General features: G+C 46.6%; 3 protein-coding genes across 3 annotated transcripts in view; 2 read left to right on the top strand and 1 right to left on the bottom strand.

The window, feature by feature from the left end:
• Positions 1-55: 55 nt before the first annotated feature.
• LOC143956030 (uncharacterized) lies at positions 56-852 on the bottom strand. The gene is made up of 2 exons (XM_077466162.1): positions 635-852; positions 56-558 (listed from the first exon to the last, which is right to left on the bottom strand). Exons 1-2 carry the CDS (start codon positions 782-784, stop codon positions 289-291), a joined length of 420 nt encoding a protein of 139 aa, XP_077322288.1. The 5' UTR covers positions 785-852; the 3' UTR covers positions 56-288.
• Positions 853-10632: 9780 nt separating this feature from the next.
• LOC143955775 (gastrula zinc finger protein XlCGF66.1-like) lies at positions 10633-15383 on the top strand. The gene is made up of 7 exons (XM_077465897.1): positions 10633-10729; positions 11953-12067; positions 12560-12694; positions 12783-12906; positions 13021-13118; positions 13274-13409; positions 13938-15383. The coding sequence occupies exons 2-7, from the start codon at positions 11972-11974 to the stop codon at positions 14774-14776; spliced, it is 1428 nt and encodes a 475-aa protein (XP_077322023.1). The 5' UTR covers positions 10633-10729; positions 11953-11971; the 3' UTR covers positions 14777-15383.
• A 3614-nt stretch (positions 15384-18997) lies between these two features.
• The window catches only part of LOC143956099 (uncharacterized), a 184932-nt gene continuing 181378 nt past the window's right edge, over positions 18998-22551 (top strand). Inside the window, exons 1-4 of the mRNA XM_077466235.1 lie at positions 18998-19238; positions 19658-19792; positions 19881-20004; positions 20121-20218. Of these exons, the coding sequence (XP_077322361.1) occupies positions 19146-19238; positions 19658-19792; positions 19881-20004; positions 20121-20218 (450 nt within the window). The 5' untranslated portion in view covers positions 18998-19145. The remainder of the gene's footprint in view (positions 19239-19657; positions 19793-19880; positions 20005-20120; positions 20219-22551) is intronic.

Raw genomic sequence — 22551 nt, 5'->3', positions numbered from 1 at the left:
ATTTACACAGTGAGTAGTAACAGAGCAGAGATAAGAGAAGAATATATGATGGGTCACCTGTGCTGATCTCTGTAGGAGTGTCCTCCTCTATGAATGTCCTCGTCATTCCAGCCTCCTCCATATATTGCTGATCATCCCTCACATACGTCTCTTCTACTTCACCCTCAACTTTCATGTTCATCAGATCTTCACCCTAAACCAACAGAATGTCAGAAAATAACATCTGTAACATAGAAGTATTTATGATGTGAGATCACATAGAAAATATCATCTTGTAGAGTCCACACATCATCTCCACATGTCAGAGTGTTCAATCACTTTATGTTCCCGACCCTCAACTCCACCTACCTGATGATGGTGGGGGATGGTGTGACCTTCCTGTGTGGAATACAGAGGACGGGGACATCTCTCTGGTGGGTGTCTATTATTAGGTGGCTCGGACATGTCCTTGTAGAGATCTTCATGTTCTTTAGAAAGCTCCTTCATCACCCCATACTCCCCATCCTCCTCTTTACACTCTTCTTTAACAACAATATTATAATCCCCGAAGTTTCCACCCTAAATGAATAAAACATTTACTGTAACAAACATGCTTGTGTAGAAATCATAACTACAATAATTGTTGAACATTCACCTTATTGTGTTGTGCATAGTTGTGATCTTTCTGTGCAGACACCCGGGAATACAGAGGACGGGGACATCTCTCTGGTGGGTTCCTGTAGCTGGATGACTCCACCATGGTGTCCTGGTACAGATCTTTGTGTCCTTTAGGAAACTCCTCCATCACCCCATCCTCATCATCCTCCTCTTTTATCTCGACTTTAACATCGACTTTAGAATCTCTCAGGTTTCCACTCTGAATATATAATAAAAATGACATCAATGGTAACAATGCAGATAATGTACAGATCCTAATGATACTATCAGTGATTCCTTGTCTGTTACTGGATAATGTCCCAGAATTCCCAGAATCCTCCTCACCTCTCCTGTCAGCAGCTGCATCATCTTCTTGGTGACTTCTAGAATCTTCTCCATGTTGTGTCTCTCAGGTTTTAGGGAGTCACATGGAGGCACTGTGATGGTCATATGATCACCGGACTTCACAAGAGGAAATCTCTGTATTGGGGAACCAATAGGAACATCATGTTAGAATCCCAGAATCCTCCTCACCTCTCCGGTCAGGTCTGTGTTTTATTAATAGAGATAAGAGTGATGTCATGTGACCTCCCAGGATCCTCCTCACCTCTCCAGTCAGGTCTGTGTTTTATTAATAGAGATAAGAGTGATGTCATGTGACCTCCCAGAATCCTCCTCACCTCTCCGGTCAGGTCTGTGTTTTATTAATAGAGATAAGAGTGATGTCATGTGACCTCCCAGGATCCTCCTCACCTCTCCGGTCAGGTCTGTGTTTTATTAATAAAGATAAGAGTGATGTCATGTGACCTCCCAGGATCCTCCTCACCTCTCCGGTCAGGTCTGTGTTTTATTAATAGAGATAAGAGTGATGTCATGTGACCTCCCAGAATCCTCCTCACCTCTCCAGTCAGGTCTGTGTTTTATTAATAGAGATAAGAGTGATGTCATGTGACCTCCCAGAATCCTCCTCACCTCTCCGGTCAGGTCTGTGTTTTATTAATAAAGATAAGAGTGATGTCATGTGACCTCCCAGAATCCTCCTCACCTCTCCGGTCAGGTCTGTGCTTTATTAATAGAGATAAGAGTGATGTCATGTGACCTCCCAGAATCCTCCTCACCTCTCCGGTCAGGTCTGTGTTTTATTAATAGAGATAAGAGTGATGTCATGTGACCTCCCAGAATCCTCCTCACCTCTCCGGTCAGCAGGTAGATGATCTCCAGGGTGAGGTTTAGTATCTTCTCAGTCATGTGACTCTGGTCCTCCTCCATCCTCATTGGTCATGTAATCTGTACAGGTTTCCTGTAGACCAATAAGAGAGAATTATCTGGACTGTATTGGACTGTACAATATTAGGATGGGGATGTATGAGTATCCTGAGGGTATGAGGGTTTCTATCATGTACACATGACTTACATTGGCCTTCTGGATTCAAAATTTAAATTTTTTTTTTTTAGTTTTATGTTTGCTTAGTTTTTGGTCTGCTGGCAAAGAAAGCTGATTTGGATCTGCTTTCTATCTAAAAGAAGCCCCCTATCCCCTGTTGTTGACAGATCCTGGCCACCTTCACCAATTTGTGAGAAATGCTGCCACCAATACATGACGCACACAGGGCATAAATCATATTATGCTGTCTCAGATACAAGCTCAGCCCCCATCCTGCACAAAAAAAATTCCAGCTCACAGGACAACAATCTTGTTCAGACTTAAGGAAAACATAGGATGCTTCTGAGGGTTCCAACCCGCGCTAGAGTCGCACTGGCCGAATCACTTTTTACACCTCGGCGGCCAACGATCGTAGAGTGGTTCCGACCCAACGTGGGATCTGAGATGGAGGAACCTTGTACTTTAAGCCTTCCTAGCTCTGAAGAAGGAGGTGCGCCCCCAAAACCCGTTAGCTGTACCGTGTGCTCTGTGCATGTCAATCCACTGTGTTTATGGGCTTTTGCCAGTTGCCTTTTATGAGTACCCACTTTTATACAAAAATTTCTTCTTATTAATTTATATCTGGTAGTGCACTAGGTGTGCGCGCCTTCAATTTCTGTTTTTCTTGACACTGAGGTTAACTATGAAGTTATCCTGTTACAACACTACACAGCTGCCACCACATGTTTCATCTGACAAGCAAAGCTCAATATCTAAGATAAAAAATAAGACTTTAAAGAAATGTATGTAATACACTCTGTCATTTCAAAGATTTACAAAGACCTTCATTGTCGCAGTAATGAGTCCTGTACCATATTCTGTAGTACTGAGGAGATCAGCGGGAGGAACCACAGAGCTCTGTGTAGGACATTGGCACTCTCCGGTCGTGTCGGTTCCTGAAGAAGACTTCAGCCAGCATTGGAGCTCCATGTTCCTGTACCATATCCCATACCCTGTCCTATGTTGGGAAGGATATCAGCAGGAGGAAGCACAGAGCTCTGTGAAGGACCAGGAGATTGTCACTCTCCGGTCATGATGGTTTCTGAAGAAGACTTCAGCCGGCATTAGAGCTCTGTGTTCCTGTACTGTTTCCCATACCCTGTCCTGTAATGATGAGGATATCAGCTGTAGGAGCCATAGAGTTCTGTGTAAGATCAGGAGATCGGCACTCCCCAGTAGTGTCTGTTCCTGAAGAAGGCTTCACCTGTCATTGTAGCTCCATGTTCCTGTACCATATCCCATACCCTGTCCTGTGTTGGGAAGGATATCAGCAGAAGGAAGCAAAGATCTCTGTGAAGGCCCGGGAGATCGGCACTCTCTGTTCATGACGGTTTCTGAAGAAGACATCAGCCGGCATTAGAGCTCCGTGGTCCTGTACTGTTTCCCAAACCCTGTCCTGTAATGATGGGGATATCAGCTGGAGGAGCCATAGAGTTCTGTGTAAGATCAGGAGATCGGCACTCCCAGTTGTGTCAGTTCCTGAAGAAGACTTCAGCCAACATTGGTGCTCCATTTTCCTGTACCGTATCCCATACCCTGTCCTGTGTTGGGAAGGATATCAGCAGGAGGAAGCACAGATCTCTGTGAAGGACCAGGAGATTGTCACTCTCCGGTCATGATGGTTTCTGAAGAAGACTTCAGCTGGCATTAGAGCTCTGTGTTCCTGTACTGTTTCCCATAACCTGTCCTGTAATGATGAGGATATCAGCTGTAGGAGCCATAGAGTTCTGTGTAAGATCAGGAGATTGGCAATCCCCAGTAGTGTCTATTCCTGAAGAAGGCTTCACCTGGCACTGGAGCTCCATGTTCCTGTACCCTGTCCTGTGTTGGGAAGGATATCAGCAGGAGGAAGCACAGATCTATGTGAAGGACCAGGCGATCGTCACTCTCCGGTCATGACGGTTTCTGAAGAAGACTTCAGCCAGAATCAGAGCTTTGTGTTCCTGTACTGTTTCCCATACCCTGTCCTGTAATGATGAGGATATCAGCTGGAGGAGCCATAGAGTTCCGTGTAAGATCAGGAGATCGGCACTCCCCAGTTGTGTCGGTTCCTGAAGAAGACTTCAGCCGGAATTGGAGCTCCATGTTCCTGTACCATATCCCATACCCTGTCCTGTGTTGGGAAGGATATCAGCAGGAGGAAGCACAGATCTCTGTGAAGGACCAGGAGATTGTCACTCTCCGGTCATGATGGTTTCTGAAGAAGACTTCAGCTGGCATTAGAGCTCTGTGTTCCTGTACTGTTTCCCATAACCTGTCCTGTAATGATGAGGATATCAGCTGTAGGAGCCATAGAGTTCTGTGTAAGATCAGGAGATTGGCAATCCCCAGTAGTGTCTATTCCTGAAGAAGGCTTCACCTGGCACTGGAGCTCCATGTTCCTGTACCCTGTCCTGTGTTGGGAAGGATATCAGCAGGAGGAAGCACAGATCTATGTGAAGGACCAGGCGATCGTCACTCTCCGGTCATGACGGTTTCTGAAGAAGACTTCAGCCAGAATTAGAGCTTTGTGTTCCTGTACTGTTTCCCATACCCTGTCCTGTAATGATGAGGATATCAGCTGGAGGAGCCATAGAGTTCCGTGTAAGATCAGGAGATCGGCACTCCCCAGTTGTGTCGGTTCCTGAAGAAGACTTCAGCCGGAATTGGAGCTCCATGTTCCTGTACCATATCCCATACCCTGTCCTGTGTTGGGAAGGATATCAGCAGGAGGAAGCACAGATCTATGTGAAGGACTAGGTGATCGTCACTCTCCGGTCATGACGGTTTCTGAAGAAGACTTCAGCTGGCATTAGAGCTCCGTGTTCCTGTACTGTTTCCCATACCCTGTCCTGTAATGATGAGGATATCAGCTGGAGGAGTTATAGAGTTCTGTGTAAGATCAGGAGATTGGCACTCCCCAGTAGTGTCGGTTCCTGAAGAAGGCTTCACCTAGCATTGGAGCTCAATGTCCTGTACCATATCCCTTACCCTGTCCTGTGTTGGGAAGGATTTCAGCAGGAGGAAGCACAGAGCTCTGTAAAGGCCCGGGAGATCGTCACTCTCCAGTCATGACGGTTTCTGAAGAAGACTTCAGCCGGAATTAGAGCTCCATGTTCCTGTACTGTTTCCCATTCCCTGTCCTGTAATGATGAGGATATCAGCTGGAGGAGCCATAGAGTTCTGTGTAAGATCAGGAGATCGGCACTCCCCAGCTGTGTCGGTTCCTGAAGAAGACTTCAGTCGGCATTGGAGCTCCATGTTCCTGTACCGTATCCTATACCCTGTCCTGTGTTGGGAAGGATATCAGCAGGAGGAAGCACAGAGCTCTGTCAAGGACCAGGAGATATTCACTCTCCGGTCATGACGGTTTCTGAAGAAGAAGACTTCAGCCAGCATTAGAGCTCCATGTGCTTGAACTGTTTCCCATACCCTGTCCTGTAATGATGAGGATATCAGCTGGAGGAGCCATAAAGTTCTGTGTATGATCAGGAGATCGGCACTCCCCAGTCGTGTCGGTTCCTGAAGAAGCCGGCATCAGAGCTCCGTTCAGAGAGGTAAGACTTTACCTTTACAGGGAAAACTTTTATTAGGGATTGAGGTTTGGTGACAATGTGATTGGTTAAACCCACTTAGGTTTTATGCCACCGTTACTTTTCTTTTTTTAATTGGTGTTTTCACTTCAATATGGGAAATTATCTGAAATCTGAGGAAACACTAAGAGGGATCGAAAAACTTTGGCCAGATAAATAGTATATTGACTTGTCTGTGTGTACATAGAGTCGCCACCTCATCCCGTTGTCACGGGTTCTGAGGAAAATTAAATGCAGATAAGGCACCAAGTGAGTTTAATTACCACCTTAATCAGCCACAGAACCCGTCTAATTCATGTGTTCGGGTATAAAGGGATGAGGCGGCAACCATATGTGTACATCAGACCGAAAAGATGGACAATTAAAGGACAGGTCAAGTTGGAGTCCCCAAAAGGGACAGCGACGAGAGCTATGATAAAATAATATCTTATTACCTCCTCTGCTGCCAGTTGCAGCAATGTCTTCTCTGTAATTCCTGGAACACGGAACTTCCAGTCTGTTCCTTACTTACACTTCCTGTCTATAACTGACTTTATTTCCTGTCTTCCATAGAGACTTCCTGTCTGGGTAGATGGGAGAGCACCATCTCGTGGAGCTCAGAGGAACTGCAACTCCCGAGAACCAATCTCGTAGTGCAGCCTTTCTCAACCTTTTCAACACAGAGGAACCCTTGAAATAATTCCCCGATCTCGGGGGGAACCCCCTGCTAAAAATTAGAAATCTACAACTCATGATACATTAGTGTGATGGTCAGTGGGAAGAATTCCCCTTACACTTGTGGTAATTGGGAAGAATTACCTCCTTACAGAGAGCTAAAAAGATCAATGGTGTCAGTGGGAACTTATCTGAGAGGCAGAAATTGCCCAATGTGGAAGGCACCCCTAGCAACCTTTGGAGGAACTCTAGGGTTCCAAGAAACCCTGGTTGAGAATCACTGTCGTAGTGTGAACACGGCCTTGTGCTGTGTGTGTTTGTACTGATCGGATTCGGGATGAGTGCAGGGATTTTGGTTTAAAAAATGTTGCTGTAAAATTACTGATTTTGATATTTGCTTGTTGTAATTAGCTTATTTTTTTTGCCACGTAGAGATGTTTGAGTAACTTATCTGAAAAAATAAATCTACTGTGGTGAAAACCTTCCCGTGTGTCTTTGCAATTCCTGTGCCCCCACCACCAGAAGCCCTGTAGTAACCAGTAAATTTATGTCCACCCAACAAAGTCAGACTTCCTGCCAGTGGCGTAACTAGAACCTTCAGGGCCCCGATGCAAGAAACCATGAAGGGCCCCCCTGAACCCCAGCCAGGGCCCTTCCCTCCGAGTCCGGCGGTGGAACTCCAGGGCATGGTCACAGGTATGACCTTTGTGAGCCCTGTAGTTCCACCACTGGCATCAGTATTTTTTTTATTATTTTTTTTTTTTAATCTGGCTGGGGAGAACAGACATCGGACTAAGCGGCAATGCATGGAGCAGGAGAGGGGTACTCTGAGGAGCCGGCTGAGGACACGGGTCATGCGGGGAATGCACAACTAAAGAGCAGCCAGTGTGATAGTCGAGCATGGAGCTCTGCTAGTCACCCTCCACCTCCAGCCACCCGTGTGCATGGTACACTGGTACCCCTAGCTGCCTATGCTGCTGCCGGCCATATGTAGAGGGGGGTGCATGGGCCCCCTGCAGCACAGGGCCCAGTTGCGGTCGCGACTGCTGCACCCCCTATAGTTACGCCCCTGCTTCCTGCCTTTACATGTGGGTTGGCAGGCTGGCATCCATCGTGAAACCATCTCATGTCATTGGAGAACAGGGTTTTTCTGACCCAAAGGCTGATTTGGAAAACCATAATGCTAGAGAGAGTCTTGCCTTGGGGGTCAGACATATGGGATGGTCCCAGGACTTTGTCCCATGATGCCAGGATGTTGAGCTGCACTGATCTGGAGTGAGACTGGGCATATGGAATAGCCCCAAAGGAGGCACCATTAGATCCAAGACCACCATTTAGACACATAGCTAGGGCTTTCCCTGTGTCTGTAGAGCCCAGATATAGACGTGGAAGGACAGCAGTTTGTCTTGAGGTAGATAGATCCAGAACAGAGCCCTATCTAATGTCAGGTCCAAGAACTCTAGTATTTCAGATGACTCCAGCAATGACTTCCTGTAGCTGAGAATCCAATCGAAGCTATGCAGAGTTTTCTCTGTCTGTTGGATGTCAGCTAACAGGGACTTGCAGGACCAGTCCTATAAGAGGACATCATCCAAACACACCACAACATGAATACTAGACATGGGCGCCGTCAATAAATTAGTTTCGTTCCGTTCCGTTCCGGTTCGTATTAGAATTAATTCGTACTTCGTTTTTCGTGTCCGAAATTAAATTTCAATTCGTACGAAATACGAATTGTCGTTAGGTTCGTTAACTTGTACGAACGTTCTTTACGATGAATTTAAAGGCAAAAATATATACCTCAATATGACAGTCGATGCTGATGGAAGTTTGGTTTTTATCTGAAAGACGAAATTCCAATGACCCCGCACATCCCCGGTTCCCCCCATACAGTGCGGGGGATCAAAACTGGAGCAGCTGTGCATGGCAGCCATGTGCTCATTATGAGGGGCTCCCACCATCCCTGTGCTGTGCTGACTTCCTCCTGGGGCTGTACCCCTGCTGTGCTCAGTATGTCAGCACAGCACAGGAATGGTGGGAGCCCCTCATAATGAGCACAGCAGAGGTACAGCCCCGGGAGGAAGTCAGCATAGCACAGGGATGGTGGGAGCCCCTCATAATGAGCACAGCAGAGGTACAGCCCCGGGAGGAAGTCAGCATAGCACAGGGATGGTGGGAGCCCCTCATAATGAGCACAGCAGAGGTACAGCCCCGGGAGGAAGTCAGCATAGCACAGGGATGGTGGGAGCCCCTCATAATGAGCACAGCAGAGGTACAGCCCCGGGAGGAAGTCAGCACAGCACAGGGATGGTGGGAGCCCCTCATAATGAGCACAGCAGAGGTACAGCCCCGGGAGGAAGTCAGCATAGCACACTTACATGCCATCAAGCACATAGTTCAGATAAAAAAAAACAAAAAAAAAACATTGAACTAAAGGCTGTAATGTAAAAAATAGGTAAAAAGCCAAGGGGGTGAATATTTTTGAAAGGCACTATATACCAGACTCTCATTCTATATGACCTCTACACACAAAAGATTGATGCTGGGGTTTCCCATCATTTATATCAGGCCCTTTAGGTCTGGTATGAATTTTAAGAAGGACTCAATGCAAAAAAAATAAAAATAAAAAAGACTCTAAAGTTTATACCAGATCCTTTGCGAAGGGGGAACAATGTGCAAAAATAAAATAAGCATGAGGGCCCCAAAAAAGATCTACACCTTGTCCAAGAATGCGACCTGGCAGGCAAGGAAAGTCAGGTCAAGCATTCAGCTCTCTTCTCTTGAACCATATCGGGCCACATACCCTCAACATGGGAGGTACCTTGCCAGGGTAGGGGCCCTGGCATAGCACCTTGTTCCCATGCTTATAAGGACAAGGGCCTATTTCCCACAACCCTGGCCATGTGGTTGTGGGGGTCTGTCAGCCGGGGGGTTCAGCAGAATCTGGAAGCTCCTTTTACCAATAAGGAAGCACCCGGATATTGCCCACCATGTGAATGAGTAAGGGGTCAATCTGTGACCAAGATTTGATGGCAGATCTTCTTTGTTACAACTTAGAGATCAAATGGAGTTGTCACCCACTGATAATATGCAGTTTGATGGAAGAGTCTGGCAGCTACCTATTGAAGAAGATATCAGCGGTTGTTTGGCTGAATTTTAGTGTGAGACATCGAAGTTATATTTTTTGAACTGGTGTGATATACTCAGGCATGTACTGGCCATTGGGACTACAGGGAGTTTCCCGGTGAGCCGATGGCTCAGTGGGCCACTCTGATGCAAGGGGGCTGGTGATGGGACACTCTGATGCAAGGGGGCTGGTGATGGGACACTCTGATGTAAGGGGCTGCTGATGGGACACTCTGATGCAAGGTGGCTGGTGATGGGACACTCTGATGTAAGGGGGCTGGTGATGGGACACTCTGATGTAAGGAGGTGCTGATGGGACACTCTAATGTAAGGGGGCGCTGATGGGACACTCTGATGTAAGGTGGGTGGTGATGGGACACTCTGATGTAAGGGGGGTGGTGATGGGACACTCTGATGTAAGGGGCTGCTGATGGGACACTCTGATGTAAGGGGGTGCTGATGGGACACTCTGATGTAAGGGGCTGCTGATGGGACACTCTGATGTAAGGGGCTGCTGATGGGACACTCTGATGTAAGGGGGTGCTGATGGGACACTCTGATGTAAGGGGGTGCTGATGGGACACTCTGATGTAAGGGGCTGCTGATGGGACACTCTGATGTAAGGGGGTGCTGATGGGACACTCTGATGTAAGGGGCTGCTGATGGGACACTCTGATGTAAGGGGGTGCTGATGGGACACTCTGATGTAAGGGGCTGCTGATGGGACACTCTGATGTAAGGGGGCTGGTGATGGGACACTCTGATGTAAGGGGGTGCGGATGGGACACTCTGATGTAAGGGGGCTGCTGATGGGACACTCTGATGTAAGGGGGTGCTGATGAGACCCTCTGATGTAAGGGGGCTGCTGATGGGACACTCAAAATGTAAGTGGGCCGGTCTGGATGAAGTCCAGGGCCAAATTTCTGTCCCAGTCCAGCCCTGGATATACTGAAGTGAACACTTTATATATTGTTATCTAAGGGTTATGGATTGAGGGGGGAAGAAGCTGCAGAGATTAATGTTTGTATAATATGTTTTTATCCCTCTTGGTTACCTGGAGATGACTCCATCTATAAGGATATACAGTACATACGCACACAGCACAAGGACGTGTTCTCACTACGAGACGTTTCTCAGGGCTGCAGTTCCTCTGAACTCCACAAGGTGGAGATCTTCTCCCTTCTACCCAGACAGGAAGTCTCTATGGCACACAGGAAGTGATGTCAAGTATAAATAGGAAGTGATGTGAGGAACAGATTTGATATTTCGTGTTGGAGAAATTAGAAAGGAGACATTGGTGGAACTGGCAGCAGAGGAGGTAATAAGATTTGATTTTATCATAGCTCTTATCAACGTCCTTCTTGGGACCCCAAATTGATCTGTCCTTTAAATGTCCATCTTTTCAGTCTGATATACTATTTATCTGCTCATAGTGTTTCTATTGCTCTCAGTACTTCGATTCAAGTTATTTCCCGTACTGAAGTGAAAATACTGGTATACTATACATATACGAAAAGTAATGGTGACACAAAACATAAGTGGGTGTAACTGATCACATTGTCATCAAACGTCAAATCTAAATAAAAGTATTGCTTGTAAAGGTAAATACTTACCTCTCTGAACGGAGCTCAGATGCTGGCTGAAGTCTTCTTCAGGAACTGACCAGGGAGTGCCGATCTCCTTGTCCTCCACAGAGCTCTGTGGTCCCTCCCCATGATCTCTATGCCATGGGTACAGGACACCATACAGAGGCACAGTAGTGATATGGAGGTCAGTGGGAAAATTCAACGGCGTACCAGGAGACAGAGCTGGTTTCTGAAGACCTCATCCTACATTTAGAGGGATATTTGGTGGCAGAGGTAGAAGAAGTGGTAATGATTTACCTTATCCTTTAGTAAAAATACTTTGAGATTTGGGCTTCACTTCATTACATCAGACATCAAGGTTGCACCAGAAGTCGCACCGTTCAAAAATAATTAAACCTGATTTTAACTTGGGTGAAACTGGAGGTTCCAGCCGTGTCCATCATCCACATCCAAGGTGTTAAAAATTGGCAGGTGGTACCCAGTGTCTAGATCTGAGGGAAATGGGCTCCTCACCTGGAGGTGTTCCAAGTCCTTGGCAAAAGTGGAGGTCGCTGCAAATGGATCTTCTTGTGTCCAGATTCAAACACAAACTGGACAGGTCTGTCGCCAGGTCTAGGGGTCCTTGGGCCTTCATAATGGATGCTCTAGTGCCTCCATGGGATCTGTTCAACTTGTTCTACACCTTTATCCCTAAACAGCTCCCCCCTTGTCTACTCCACAGGATTGTGATGGAGGACACTCCGGTGATCACACATAAGGGTGCTTAAATAGAGGCTGCTAGAGGCGAGGGAAACACTGAGCGGTGAAGACTAAATGTGTCTCCCACTTGTGATGATTTCACAGAGCTTGGCAATGCTGAAAGTAACATTAACCCTTCTATTGACCCTCCATACATCCTTAACCTATGATTGTACAACCAATACCGTCCAGCTAATTCTTCATCATATATCTACAGGGAAACCCGCAGAGATCACATGACCACATCAATGAGGATGGAGGAGGACCAGAGTCACATGACTGAGTGGATACTAAACCTCACCCTGGAGATCATCTACCTGCTGACCGGAGAGGTGAGGAGGATTCTGGGAGGTCACATGACATCACTCTTCTCTCTATTAATAAAACACAGACCTAACCGGAGAGGTGAGAAGGATTATGGGAGGTCACATGACATCACTCTTATCTCTATTAATAAAATACAGACCTGACGGGAGAGTTGAGGAGGATTCTGGGAGGTCACATGACATCACTCTTATCTCTATTAATAAAACACAGACCTGACTGGAGAGGTGAGGAGGATTCTGGGAGGTGACATGACATGACTCTTATCTCTATTAATAAAACACAGACCTGACCGGAGAGGTGAGGAGGATTCTGGGAGGTCACATGACATCACTCTTATCTCTATTAATAAAACACAGACCTGACCGGAGAGGTGAGGAGGATTCTGGGAGGTCACATGACATCACTCTTATCTCTATTAATAAAACACAGACCTGACTGGAGATGTGAGGAGGATTCTGGGATTCTAACATGATATTCCTATTGGTTCTCCAATACAGAGATTTCCTCTTGTGAAGTCAGGTGATCATCTGACCATCACAGTGCCTCCATGTGACTCCCTAAAACCTGAGAGACACAACATGGAGAAGATTCTAGAAGTCACCAAGAAGATGATGGAGCTGCTGACAGGAGAGGTGAGGAGGATTCTGGGAATTCTGGGACATTATCCAGTAACAGACAAGGGATGTGTCTGGATGGTGACTGTATCATTGTGTGTGTCAGGTTCCTATAAGGTGTCAGGATGTCACTGTCTATTTCTCCATGGAGGAGTGGGAGTATTTAGAAGGACACAAGGATCTCTACAAGGACGTCATGATGGACAATCAGCCGCCCCTCACATCACCGGGTAAGAGGAGACTTTATTGTAAAGGAGAGAGCAGTACGGAGGCTCCACCCATCCCCCATCATCTGATAAACACATAGAAACAATGTATTCAGTCAGTGTGTGTGTTTCCTACAGATGGATCCAGTAATGGGAACCCACCAGAGAGATGTCCCCGTCCTCTGTATTCCCGGGAGTCCACATGGGAAGGTCACACCATCCCCCACCATCATCAGGTAGGTGGAGTTGAGGGTCGGGAACATAAAGTGATTGAACACTCTGACATGTGGAGATGATGTGTGGACTCTACAAGATGATATTTTCTATGTGATCTCACATCATAAATACTTCTATGTTACAGATGTTATTTTCTGCCATTCTGTTGGTTTAGGGTGAAGATCTGATGAACATGAAAGTTGAGGGTGAAGTAGAAGAGACGTATGTGAGGGATGATCAGCAATATACGGAGGAGGCTGGAATGACGAGGACATTCATAGAGGAGGACACTCCTACAGAGATCAGCACAGGTGACCCATCATATATTCTTCTCTTACCTCTGCTCTGTTACTGCTCACTGATTGGTCCAGAGTAGGGCGGGAGCTGAGTGATATCAATAAGGCAAAAATATGTTGATAATAGTCCAGTCCCTGTACTGATACCCGTCACCTGGTAGTATTAGGTTGTGTTTCAACACAGCAAACTCCCTCCAGTGCTGCATATCTCAAGAAGCCTAGGTCTATGATAAAGGGTCTACAAGTCAGGACTTTGATCCTCTTGTTTATCAACGATCACATGACCCAGTGCCTAGGCTTGTGGGGTTGTGTGAAGAGCATGGACCTCCCAGTCCCCATTGGTTCCTGCTCTTCTGACAAGGCTGTGTAAATGTAGAAGTGATCTGGGAGGACCAAAGGACTGAAGAGGGGGGAAGAGTCCCATCTGGTTGGGACCTCCACAGAGAACATCTCCTCACTCATATCTACCTGATCCAGATGGGATCTTGATGGAAGTGAACTAACCCTCTCATATCTATTGATGATGTTTTTATATTTTTCCAGGACACGCCATGGAGAAACCCTCAAAGGATCGTCTCACTTTATCTCCAGGTTGTAAAATGGAAGATGAGGACATCACAGGAGATTGTGGCGGAGAAAAGACAATGATCTCCACTATGGATGGTGGACTTCACAGTGTGGATAGACCATGGAATCCCTCCGACTCTGAGCAACCTTGTACTGTGAGGGATGGGGCCGGAATTCAGGAGGAGAAGAAATGTTCCTGTCCTGAATGTGGAGGAAGCTTTCGCTCTGAATTAAGTCTTTCTGTACATCGGAGATCTCACACGGGTGAGAAGCCTTATGTATGTTCTGGCTGTGGAAAATATTTTCTTCATAAATCAGATCTCATCATACATTACAGATCTCACACCGGGGAGAAGCCGTTTTCCTGTGAAGATTGCGGGAAATGTTTTTCACAGAAGTCCTGTCTTTCCAGGCATCAGAGATTGCACAGAGGTGAGAAGCCTTATGCCTGCTCCGAGTGTGGGAAATGTTTTTCACAGAAATCAGATCTCATGGCACATCAAAGATCTCACACGGGGGAGAAGCCGTATTCCTGCCTCGAGTGCGGGAAATGTTTTTCTAATAGGCCCAATTTTATCAGACATCAGAGATTGCACACGGGTGAGAAGCCGTATTCCTGCTCTGAGTGTGGGATGTGTTTTTCAGAGAAGGCCTATCTTACCTCACATCAAAGATCTCACACAGGTGTGAAGCCGTATTCATGTTCTGATTGTGGAAAAGGTTTTTTACGAAAGTCCCATCTTATCGATCATCAGAAATGCAGCACAAGGGAAAAGACGTTTTCCTCCTCTGAGTGCGGGAAATGTTTTTCATAGAAATCTCATCTTCCCAAACATCGGAGAACCCACACCACCCATGAGGTGTATTAGTGTCCTGAGTGCGGAAAATGTCTTCTATATGGATCATGTTTTTCCGTACACCAGAGATCTCACGCTGGGAAGAAGCTCACCTTGATAGACACCTCAGAAAACACGTGGCTGAGCGCTCCTCTGATCTTTATCTTTGAAGAAACACTTTTATAAGGAAATCAGAGTTCACTAAAGCCATCAAAGTCCAGAAAGTTCTATATGGTTTACTCTTTGAGGAGATGGAAACAGATTTGTCGCTGCCGGTTGAGTCCTTCCTGTTGTGTAGACTGATCTCCCCTGTTCCCCAGTAGGGACTTCAAAGGAAATAACTGTGGTAACGGAGGAGCTAGATGTTGCTTGTGGATGAAAAGCAGAGGAGATCCATCTACATGACAGGACTTAGCGTTTCAAAGCAGTACTTGTGTCATCAGCCCTCTCAGGCAGCTGCAATTGCTTGGAGAGTGCCACCGGCTGGACGAAGATAGTTAATAGGATATTGTTAAAGGGAACATTTCATATGTACCCCATACCATGCAGATATATTAACATTATTTTTTGTAGGAAACAAATAAAAAAAAAATATATTTAAAAATAATTATATTCTTTGTAAGTTAATTGAAATTTTAATCTGCCTTTTTGATGCATAGAAGGCCTCAAAATCCAAGGAGCACCTTCAGCTTTCAAGGAGCCTTCATGAAGACTTCATTTTTGCCAGAAGTTTTTGGAAAATGCTGAATGAAATTTTTTTTTTTTTTCCACAAAGTTGTCATTTAATAAGATACACGTATTTCTAATCCACAGCATAGGTATACTTCGACTTACACCTCACAACACATTTTACTAATCCTCCCGAGTTTGACAATACCACATGTAGGAGACTTTTTTACAGCCTAGCTACATCTTAGTGAACAGGATATACAAGGATATGTTTATCGACATGAACACACACACCCACACAGGTTCAACTGGATGGACTAGTGTCTTTATTCAACCTTACCTACTATGAAACATAGAGAGAGGCCAAAAATCCAGTGAGCACCTACAGGTTTTCTAGGGGCATACATTACACGTCTAATGCCGCGTACACACGAGCGGACTTTTCAACATCCAAAGTCCGAAGGACTGAGTCCGTCAGACTATCCGATCGTGTGTGGGCTGCAGCGGACTTTTGACTCGCCAAAGTCCGAAGGACTTTAGAATATGGAACATGCTTCAAATTTTTCCGACGGAACTCCGCCGGACCCGGTCCCTTCGAAAAATTTGCTCGTGTGTATGCTACTCCGACGGACTAAAACCGACGCTAGGGCAGCTATTGGCTACTGGCTATGAACTTCCTTATTCTAGTCCAGTCGTACATCATCACGTTCGACTCCGTCGGAGTTTGGTGTGATTGTGTGTGGCCAAGTCCGTTCGGTCGAAAAGTCCGCCAGAACTCTGTCGGAACTCCGACAGAACTCCGTCGGAAGTCTGTCAGACTTTTTCCCTCGAAAAGTCCGCCCGTGTGTACGGGGCTTAATATATACCCCATACCATGCAGATATATTAACATTATTTTTTGTAGGAAACAAATAAAAAAAATATATATTTAAAAATAATTATATTCTTTGTAAGTTAATTGAAATTGAAATCTGCCTTTTTGATGCATAGAAGGCCTCACAATCCAAGGAGCACCTTCGGGCTTTCAAGAAGCCTTCATGAAGACTTCATTTTTGCCAGAAGTTTTTGGAAAATGCTGAATGAATTTTTTTTTTTTTTTTCCACAAAGCTGTCATTTAATAAGATACACGTGTTTCTAATCCACAGCATAGGCATACTTCGACTTACACCTCACAACACATTTTACTAATCCTCCCGAGTATGACAATACCACATGTAGGAGACTTTTTTACAGCCTAGCTACATCTTAGTGAACAGGATATACAAGGATATGTTTATCGACATGAACACACACACCCACACAGGTTCAACTGGATGGACTAGTGTCTTTATTCAACCTTACCTACTATGAAACATAGAGAGAGGCCAAAAATCCAATGAGCACCTACAGGTTTTCTAGGGGCATACATTACACGTCTAATTCCCGGACTACCTATCACATTTTTTGGATACTGGTGTGGTGGTGATCAAAGACACTGTGACTGGTGACTGGTTGCAATGCTAGAACTCTTTCATATATGAGGTTGGAGTGGGGGTGGGGGGGTAAAAGGTTGCTTTTTAGTCATGTTTTTACTGCCCTCAACCACTGCTTACTTTAGCTGCAGAGGCAGCTCAGGGGTGTACACATGCTGCGGCTGCGATGCTTATAAGGAAATAGCTCAAAAGCTGTATCTTGCAGCCTTTGTTTAAGGCCCTAGCATGTCACTATACTGCCCTAGCCTGTTATTATACTGCTCTAGCCTTTCGCTATACTGCCCTAGCCTGTAAATATACTGCCCTAGCTTGACACTATACTGTCCTAGCCTGTCATTATACTGCCCTAGCCTTTAACTATACTACCCTAGCCTTTAACTATACTACCCTAGCCTGTCACTATACTGCCCTAACCTGTCGCTATACTGCCCTAGCCTGTCACTTCACTATACTACCCAAGCCTGAAACTATACTGCCCTAGCCTGACACTATACTGCCCTAGCCTGTCACTATACTGCCCTAGCCTGTCACTATACTGCCCAAGCCTGTCACTATACTGCCCTAGCCTGTCACTGTAATGCCCTAACCTGACACTATACTACCCTAGCCTGACACTATACTGACTTAGCCTGACACTATACTGACAGAGCCTGTCACTATACTGCCCTAGACTGACGTTATACTGCCCTAGCCTGTCACTATACTGCCCTAGCCTGCCACTATACTGCCCAAGCCTGAAACTATACTGCCCAAGCCTGAAACTATACTGCCCTAGCCTGACACTATCCTGCCCTAGCCTGTCACTATACTGGCCGAGCCTGAAACTACATGGCACATGGGAGGTCAGGGACTGCGGACATGGCACATAGGAGGTCAGAGACTGCAGACATGGCACATGGGAGATCAGAGACTGTGAACACGATGGGGGGGGGGGGGGTCAGGGACTGTGTATATGGCACACGGGAGGACAGGGACTGTGGACATGGCACACGGGGGGTCAGGGACTGTAGACATGACACACGGGAGATCAGAGACTGTGAACACGGCAGGGTCAGGGACTGTGGATACAGGGGATCAGAGACTGCGGACATGGGGCACCAGGGACTGTGCACATTGCACATGGGGGGTCAGGGAGCCTATGTACCAAACTCTTTATTGCTTATTGCTCTGCCTCTACTGATCGAGTCGATACCTCACATGTGTGGTTTGAACACTGTTTTCATATGCAGGCGTGACTTACGTATGCGTTCGCTTCTGAATGCCAGCTCGACGGGATGGGGCGCATTAAAAACAATTTGTCTTATTTTTTTTACTCTTTCTTTTTTATTTTTACACTGTTCTTTTTTAAAAAAAAAATGCGTCACTTTTATTCTTATTACAAGGAATGTAAACATCCCTTGTAATAGAAAAAAATCATGACAGGACCTCTTAAATATGAGATATGGGGTCAAACAGACCTCAGATGTCACATTTATGCTAAAATGCAATAAACAAAAATGTCCCTTTAAGAGCTATGGGCGGAACTGAAGTTTTGACTCCGCTTCCACCCTGCAATGGTATGAAGCCGGGTCGGGGCCATCTTCCCCTCACTCGTTTTCATACCACAGAGGGGAGAGGATGCGATCGCGGCTCTGGTAAGCAGCAGAGGGCACTGGAGAACGGCCGGAGGGCACTGGAGAACGGCCGGAGGGCGGGTTCTCTGCATCCTGATAAAAGTGATCTTGCGGCGAATCCGCCGCTGAGACCACTTTTCTCTGAAAGCAGATCACCTGCTGAAGAAGAGGATACCAGGGTTGGCTTATGGCAGCTAGCTGCTGGCCATAACAACGATATTCCTCTTAAAAGTCCTGCTATATAATGACGGCGAGCGGTCCATAAGTGCTTAAGTCTGGATTTTAAGAGGAAACCCCTCTCAAAAGTCAAGAAAAAAAACATTGGTGTCCTCCCCAATAATCCCCACCACAAGGTGGTGATCTCACGTCTACCCAGACATGAAGTCTCTATGGAAGACAGGAAGTGATGTCACATAGAGATAGGAAGTTCCAGGTGAGAGGTGAGTCGGGAGGAAGTAGAGAGGCGACATTGCTGGAAGTGGCAGCAGAGGAGGTAATAAGATCTTATTTTCTATTTGCAAGAAACTCCAAAAAAATTTTACTTAAATTTGCCAAAATGATCTCTCCGAAAGAAAGCCTGAATATATAAAATTATGACACGAATGAGGATGGAGGAGGACCGGAGTCACATGACTGAGAAGATACTAAACCTCACCCTGGAGATCATCTACCTGCTGACCGGAGAGGTGAGGAGGATTCTGGGAGGTCACATGACATCACTCTTATATCTATTTATAAAACACAGACCTGACCGGAGAGGTGAGGAGGATTCTGGGAGGTCACGTGACATCACTCTCATCTCTATTAATAAAACACAGACCTGACCGGAGAGGTGAGGAGGATTCTGGGAGGTCACATGACATCACTCTTATCTCTATTAATAAAACACAGACCTGACTGGAGAGGTGAGGAGGATTCTGGGAGGTCACGTGACATCACTCTCATCTCTATTAATAAAACACAGACCTGACCGGAGAGGTGAGGAGGATTCTGGGAGGTCATTTGACATCACTCTTATCTCTAGTAATAAAACACAGACCTGACCGGAGAGGTGAGGAGGATTCTGGGATTCTAACATGATGTTCCTATTGGTTCCCCAATACAGAGATTTCCTCCTGTGAAGTCCGGTGATCATATGACCATCACAGTGCCTCCATGTGACTCCCTAAAACCCGAGAGACACAACATGGAGAAGATTCTAGAAGTCACCAAGAAGATGATGGAGCTGCTGACAGGAGAGGTGAGGAGGATTCTGGGAATTCTGGGACATTATCCAGTAACAGACAAGGGATGTGTCTGGATGGTGACTGTATCATTGTGTGTGTCAGGTTCCTATAAGGTGTCAGGATGTCACTGTCTATTTCTCCATGGAGGAGTGGGAGTATTTAGAAGGACACAAGGATCTCTACAAGGACGTCATGATGGACAATCAGCCGCCCCTCACATCACCGGGTAAGAGGAGACTTTATTGTAAAGGAGAGAGCAGTACGGAGGCTCCACCTAGATCCCCCATCATCTGATAAACACATAGAAACAATGTATTCAGTCAGTGTGTGTGTTTCCTACAGATGGATCCAGTAATGGGAACCCACCAGAGAGATATCACTGTCCTCTGTATTCCCGGGATTCCACACAGGAAGGTCACACCATCCCCCACCATCATCAGGTAGGTGAGGAACAATCACTGGTAGTTATGATTTATACACAAGCCTGTTTGTTACAATGAAGTTCTTATTTTATATTTAGAGTGAAATCCTCAGGGATGATAATATTGTTGTTAAAGAAGAATTTAAAGAGGAGGATGAGGAGTATGGGGTTATGGAGGAGTTCTCAGAAGGATACGAGGATATGATGGCGCCACCTAATACAAGGAACCCACCAGAGAGATGTCCCCGTCCTCTGTATTCCCGGGATTCCACACAGGAAGGTCACACCATCCCCCACCATCATCAGGTAGGTGGAGTTGAGGGTCGGGAACATAAAGTGATTGAACACTCTGACATGTGGAGATGATGTGTGGACTCTACAAGATGATATTTTCTCAAATCGCCTTTCAGGACAACCCCGGAGAGAGTGTAGCTCCACCTTCTTATCAGGAAACACATGCCCACTTTAAAAACACCTCCTCTTCCTCCATGGCTTCAGTTTTTGTGTTTCCTCCATGGAGGAAGCATGTGCCTGAACCAGGGGGACACTCTCTGCAGGGGAGTAAGGCTTACCTTAGGTATTGGTTGTCTTTTTTTCTTGGCCCCCAGCAGCATCTCCAGCGGGAGAGGACTCCTGGAGCTCCTGGTCCCGCCATCTCACGGGAGTAAGGACCCTCGGAGTGCCGGCGTTGGGTGCCCAGTGTCCGCTGGACTGGCGCAGGGAGGGCTCTGCAGGTCAGCGGCGTGGCTCCGTTTTCGGCGTCGGGTCCCGGGGCGGCGACAGCGTCGTTTACGGTGATGTGCGGGCGCTCTGAGGGGGCGTGGCGCCGTGGTTCAAGCGCCTGGAACGCAGGGATCATGGGGCGGGTCAGGTGACCGCGTGCTTCCGCTTCCGGCTGGCCCTGATGACGCGACGGCCGGGAAAATTAAAAAAAATGGCGGAGCTGTTTGTGATATGCTGCCTTACTCAGCGATGGAGGAATGTAAGCCAGCTATGGTGGAGACAGGCGCCCCAAGCACCGGTCCAGCCCAGGTACGTAAGGTCCACTGGCACCCTCTGCTTCACTATTGGGCTATGTCTTTGTCTGTTCCCCCCTCTTGGGGGCCTATCACTGCAGGTCAGAGGTGACTTCGCTCTGACCCTTTGCAGCCTAGTCCTGGGGTCTCACTAGTGGTCTGTTTGGTGGTGGGTCCCTGCACTGGCTTGGTGTTAAGCAACTGGTAGTTGAGAGCTTTTAGTGAGTTAAGCCTGCATGTCGTTTCAGGAAAAATCACTAGGAAAAGCTAAACCAGGTCAGAGAAAATTTCCTTCCTGCAAGACCCCCCTCAGAGATTCTTGGCAGAAGGCAATGTGCAGAGTTTGTATCAGAGAGTTGGTGGAAGAGGAAACATCCCAGCAGTATAAGGATTTGTTTTCTTCGGTTAAAGAGCTGACAAGCTCCTTGAGTTCAGTCAGGTCCATCCTGATACAAAACCCTCCCGCACAGACCGAGCCTCAGAACTTGCCACCCAGCCCCAGGGCGTCGTCGTCCAGACAGGTGGAGACCGAGGATTCTGGAGACGAAGGGGGTAGTACTCTCATCTCCTTCAGGGATTCTGAGGAAGAGGAAGAAGATAGCAGGGGCTCTAAGTACAAGCTATCACAAGAGGAGGTAGATGACATCCTTAAAGCAATCTACACAACTCTAGAAATTCAAGAAGAAAAGGTACAGCTGTCAGTTCATGACAAAATGTACCAGGGGTTGGACGAAACAAAACGGAGAGTTTTTCCAGTCCACAGGGTCCTCTCAGATTCGGTGAGAAAGGAGTGGAAGGACCCAGAAAATGCCCCTTTCTTCTCTAAAGCTCTCAAGAGAAGGTTTCCCTTCGAAGATAAAGACTCAGAGGTTTGGAACAAAAAAAACCAGAGTCGATGCAGCTTTCTCGCAGGTATCCAGACGAACGGATCTAGCCTTTGAGGATATGGGGATCCTTAAAGACCCAATGGACAAAAAAAGCTGACTCCATCCTTAAGAAGGCTTGGGATGCTGCGTCAGTCAGTCTAAAGCCAGCTATGGCAGCTACGGTAGTGGCCAGGAACCTGGAATGCTGGGTAGAGAAACTGAAGAGCCATATTGAAGCGGGGACACCCCGCAAGGATCTCTTAGCCCACGTACACACGGTCGGAGATTTTGCCAACCAAATCCGTCGGATTTTGTCTGTCGGATTTAGTCCGACGGATTGTGTCCGAAACTGTTGCATACACACGGTCAGGCCAAGTTGTCTGATTTAGCGGTTGCCAAGAAAGCGGTGACGTAATTTCGTTACGATGGGACTACATTCAGGCTAATAGCCAATAGCTTTGATGTAGGAT

The sequence above is a fragment of the Lithobates pipiens genome, unplaced genomic scaffold, assembly GCF_037356315.1.
Source record: "Lithobates pipiens isolate NorthernLeopardFrog02 unplaced genomic scaffold, aLitPip1_a1.2 Scaffold_35, whole genome shotgun sequence".
Classification (NCBI taxonomy): Eukaryota; Metazoa; Chordata; class Amphibia; order Anura; family Ranidae; genus Lithobates; species Lithobates pipiens.
The sequence above is the reverse complement of the archived record's forward strand: the minus strand, read 5'-3'. Positions and strand labels throughout refer to the sequence as shown.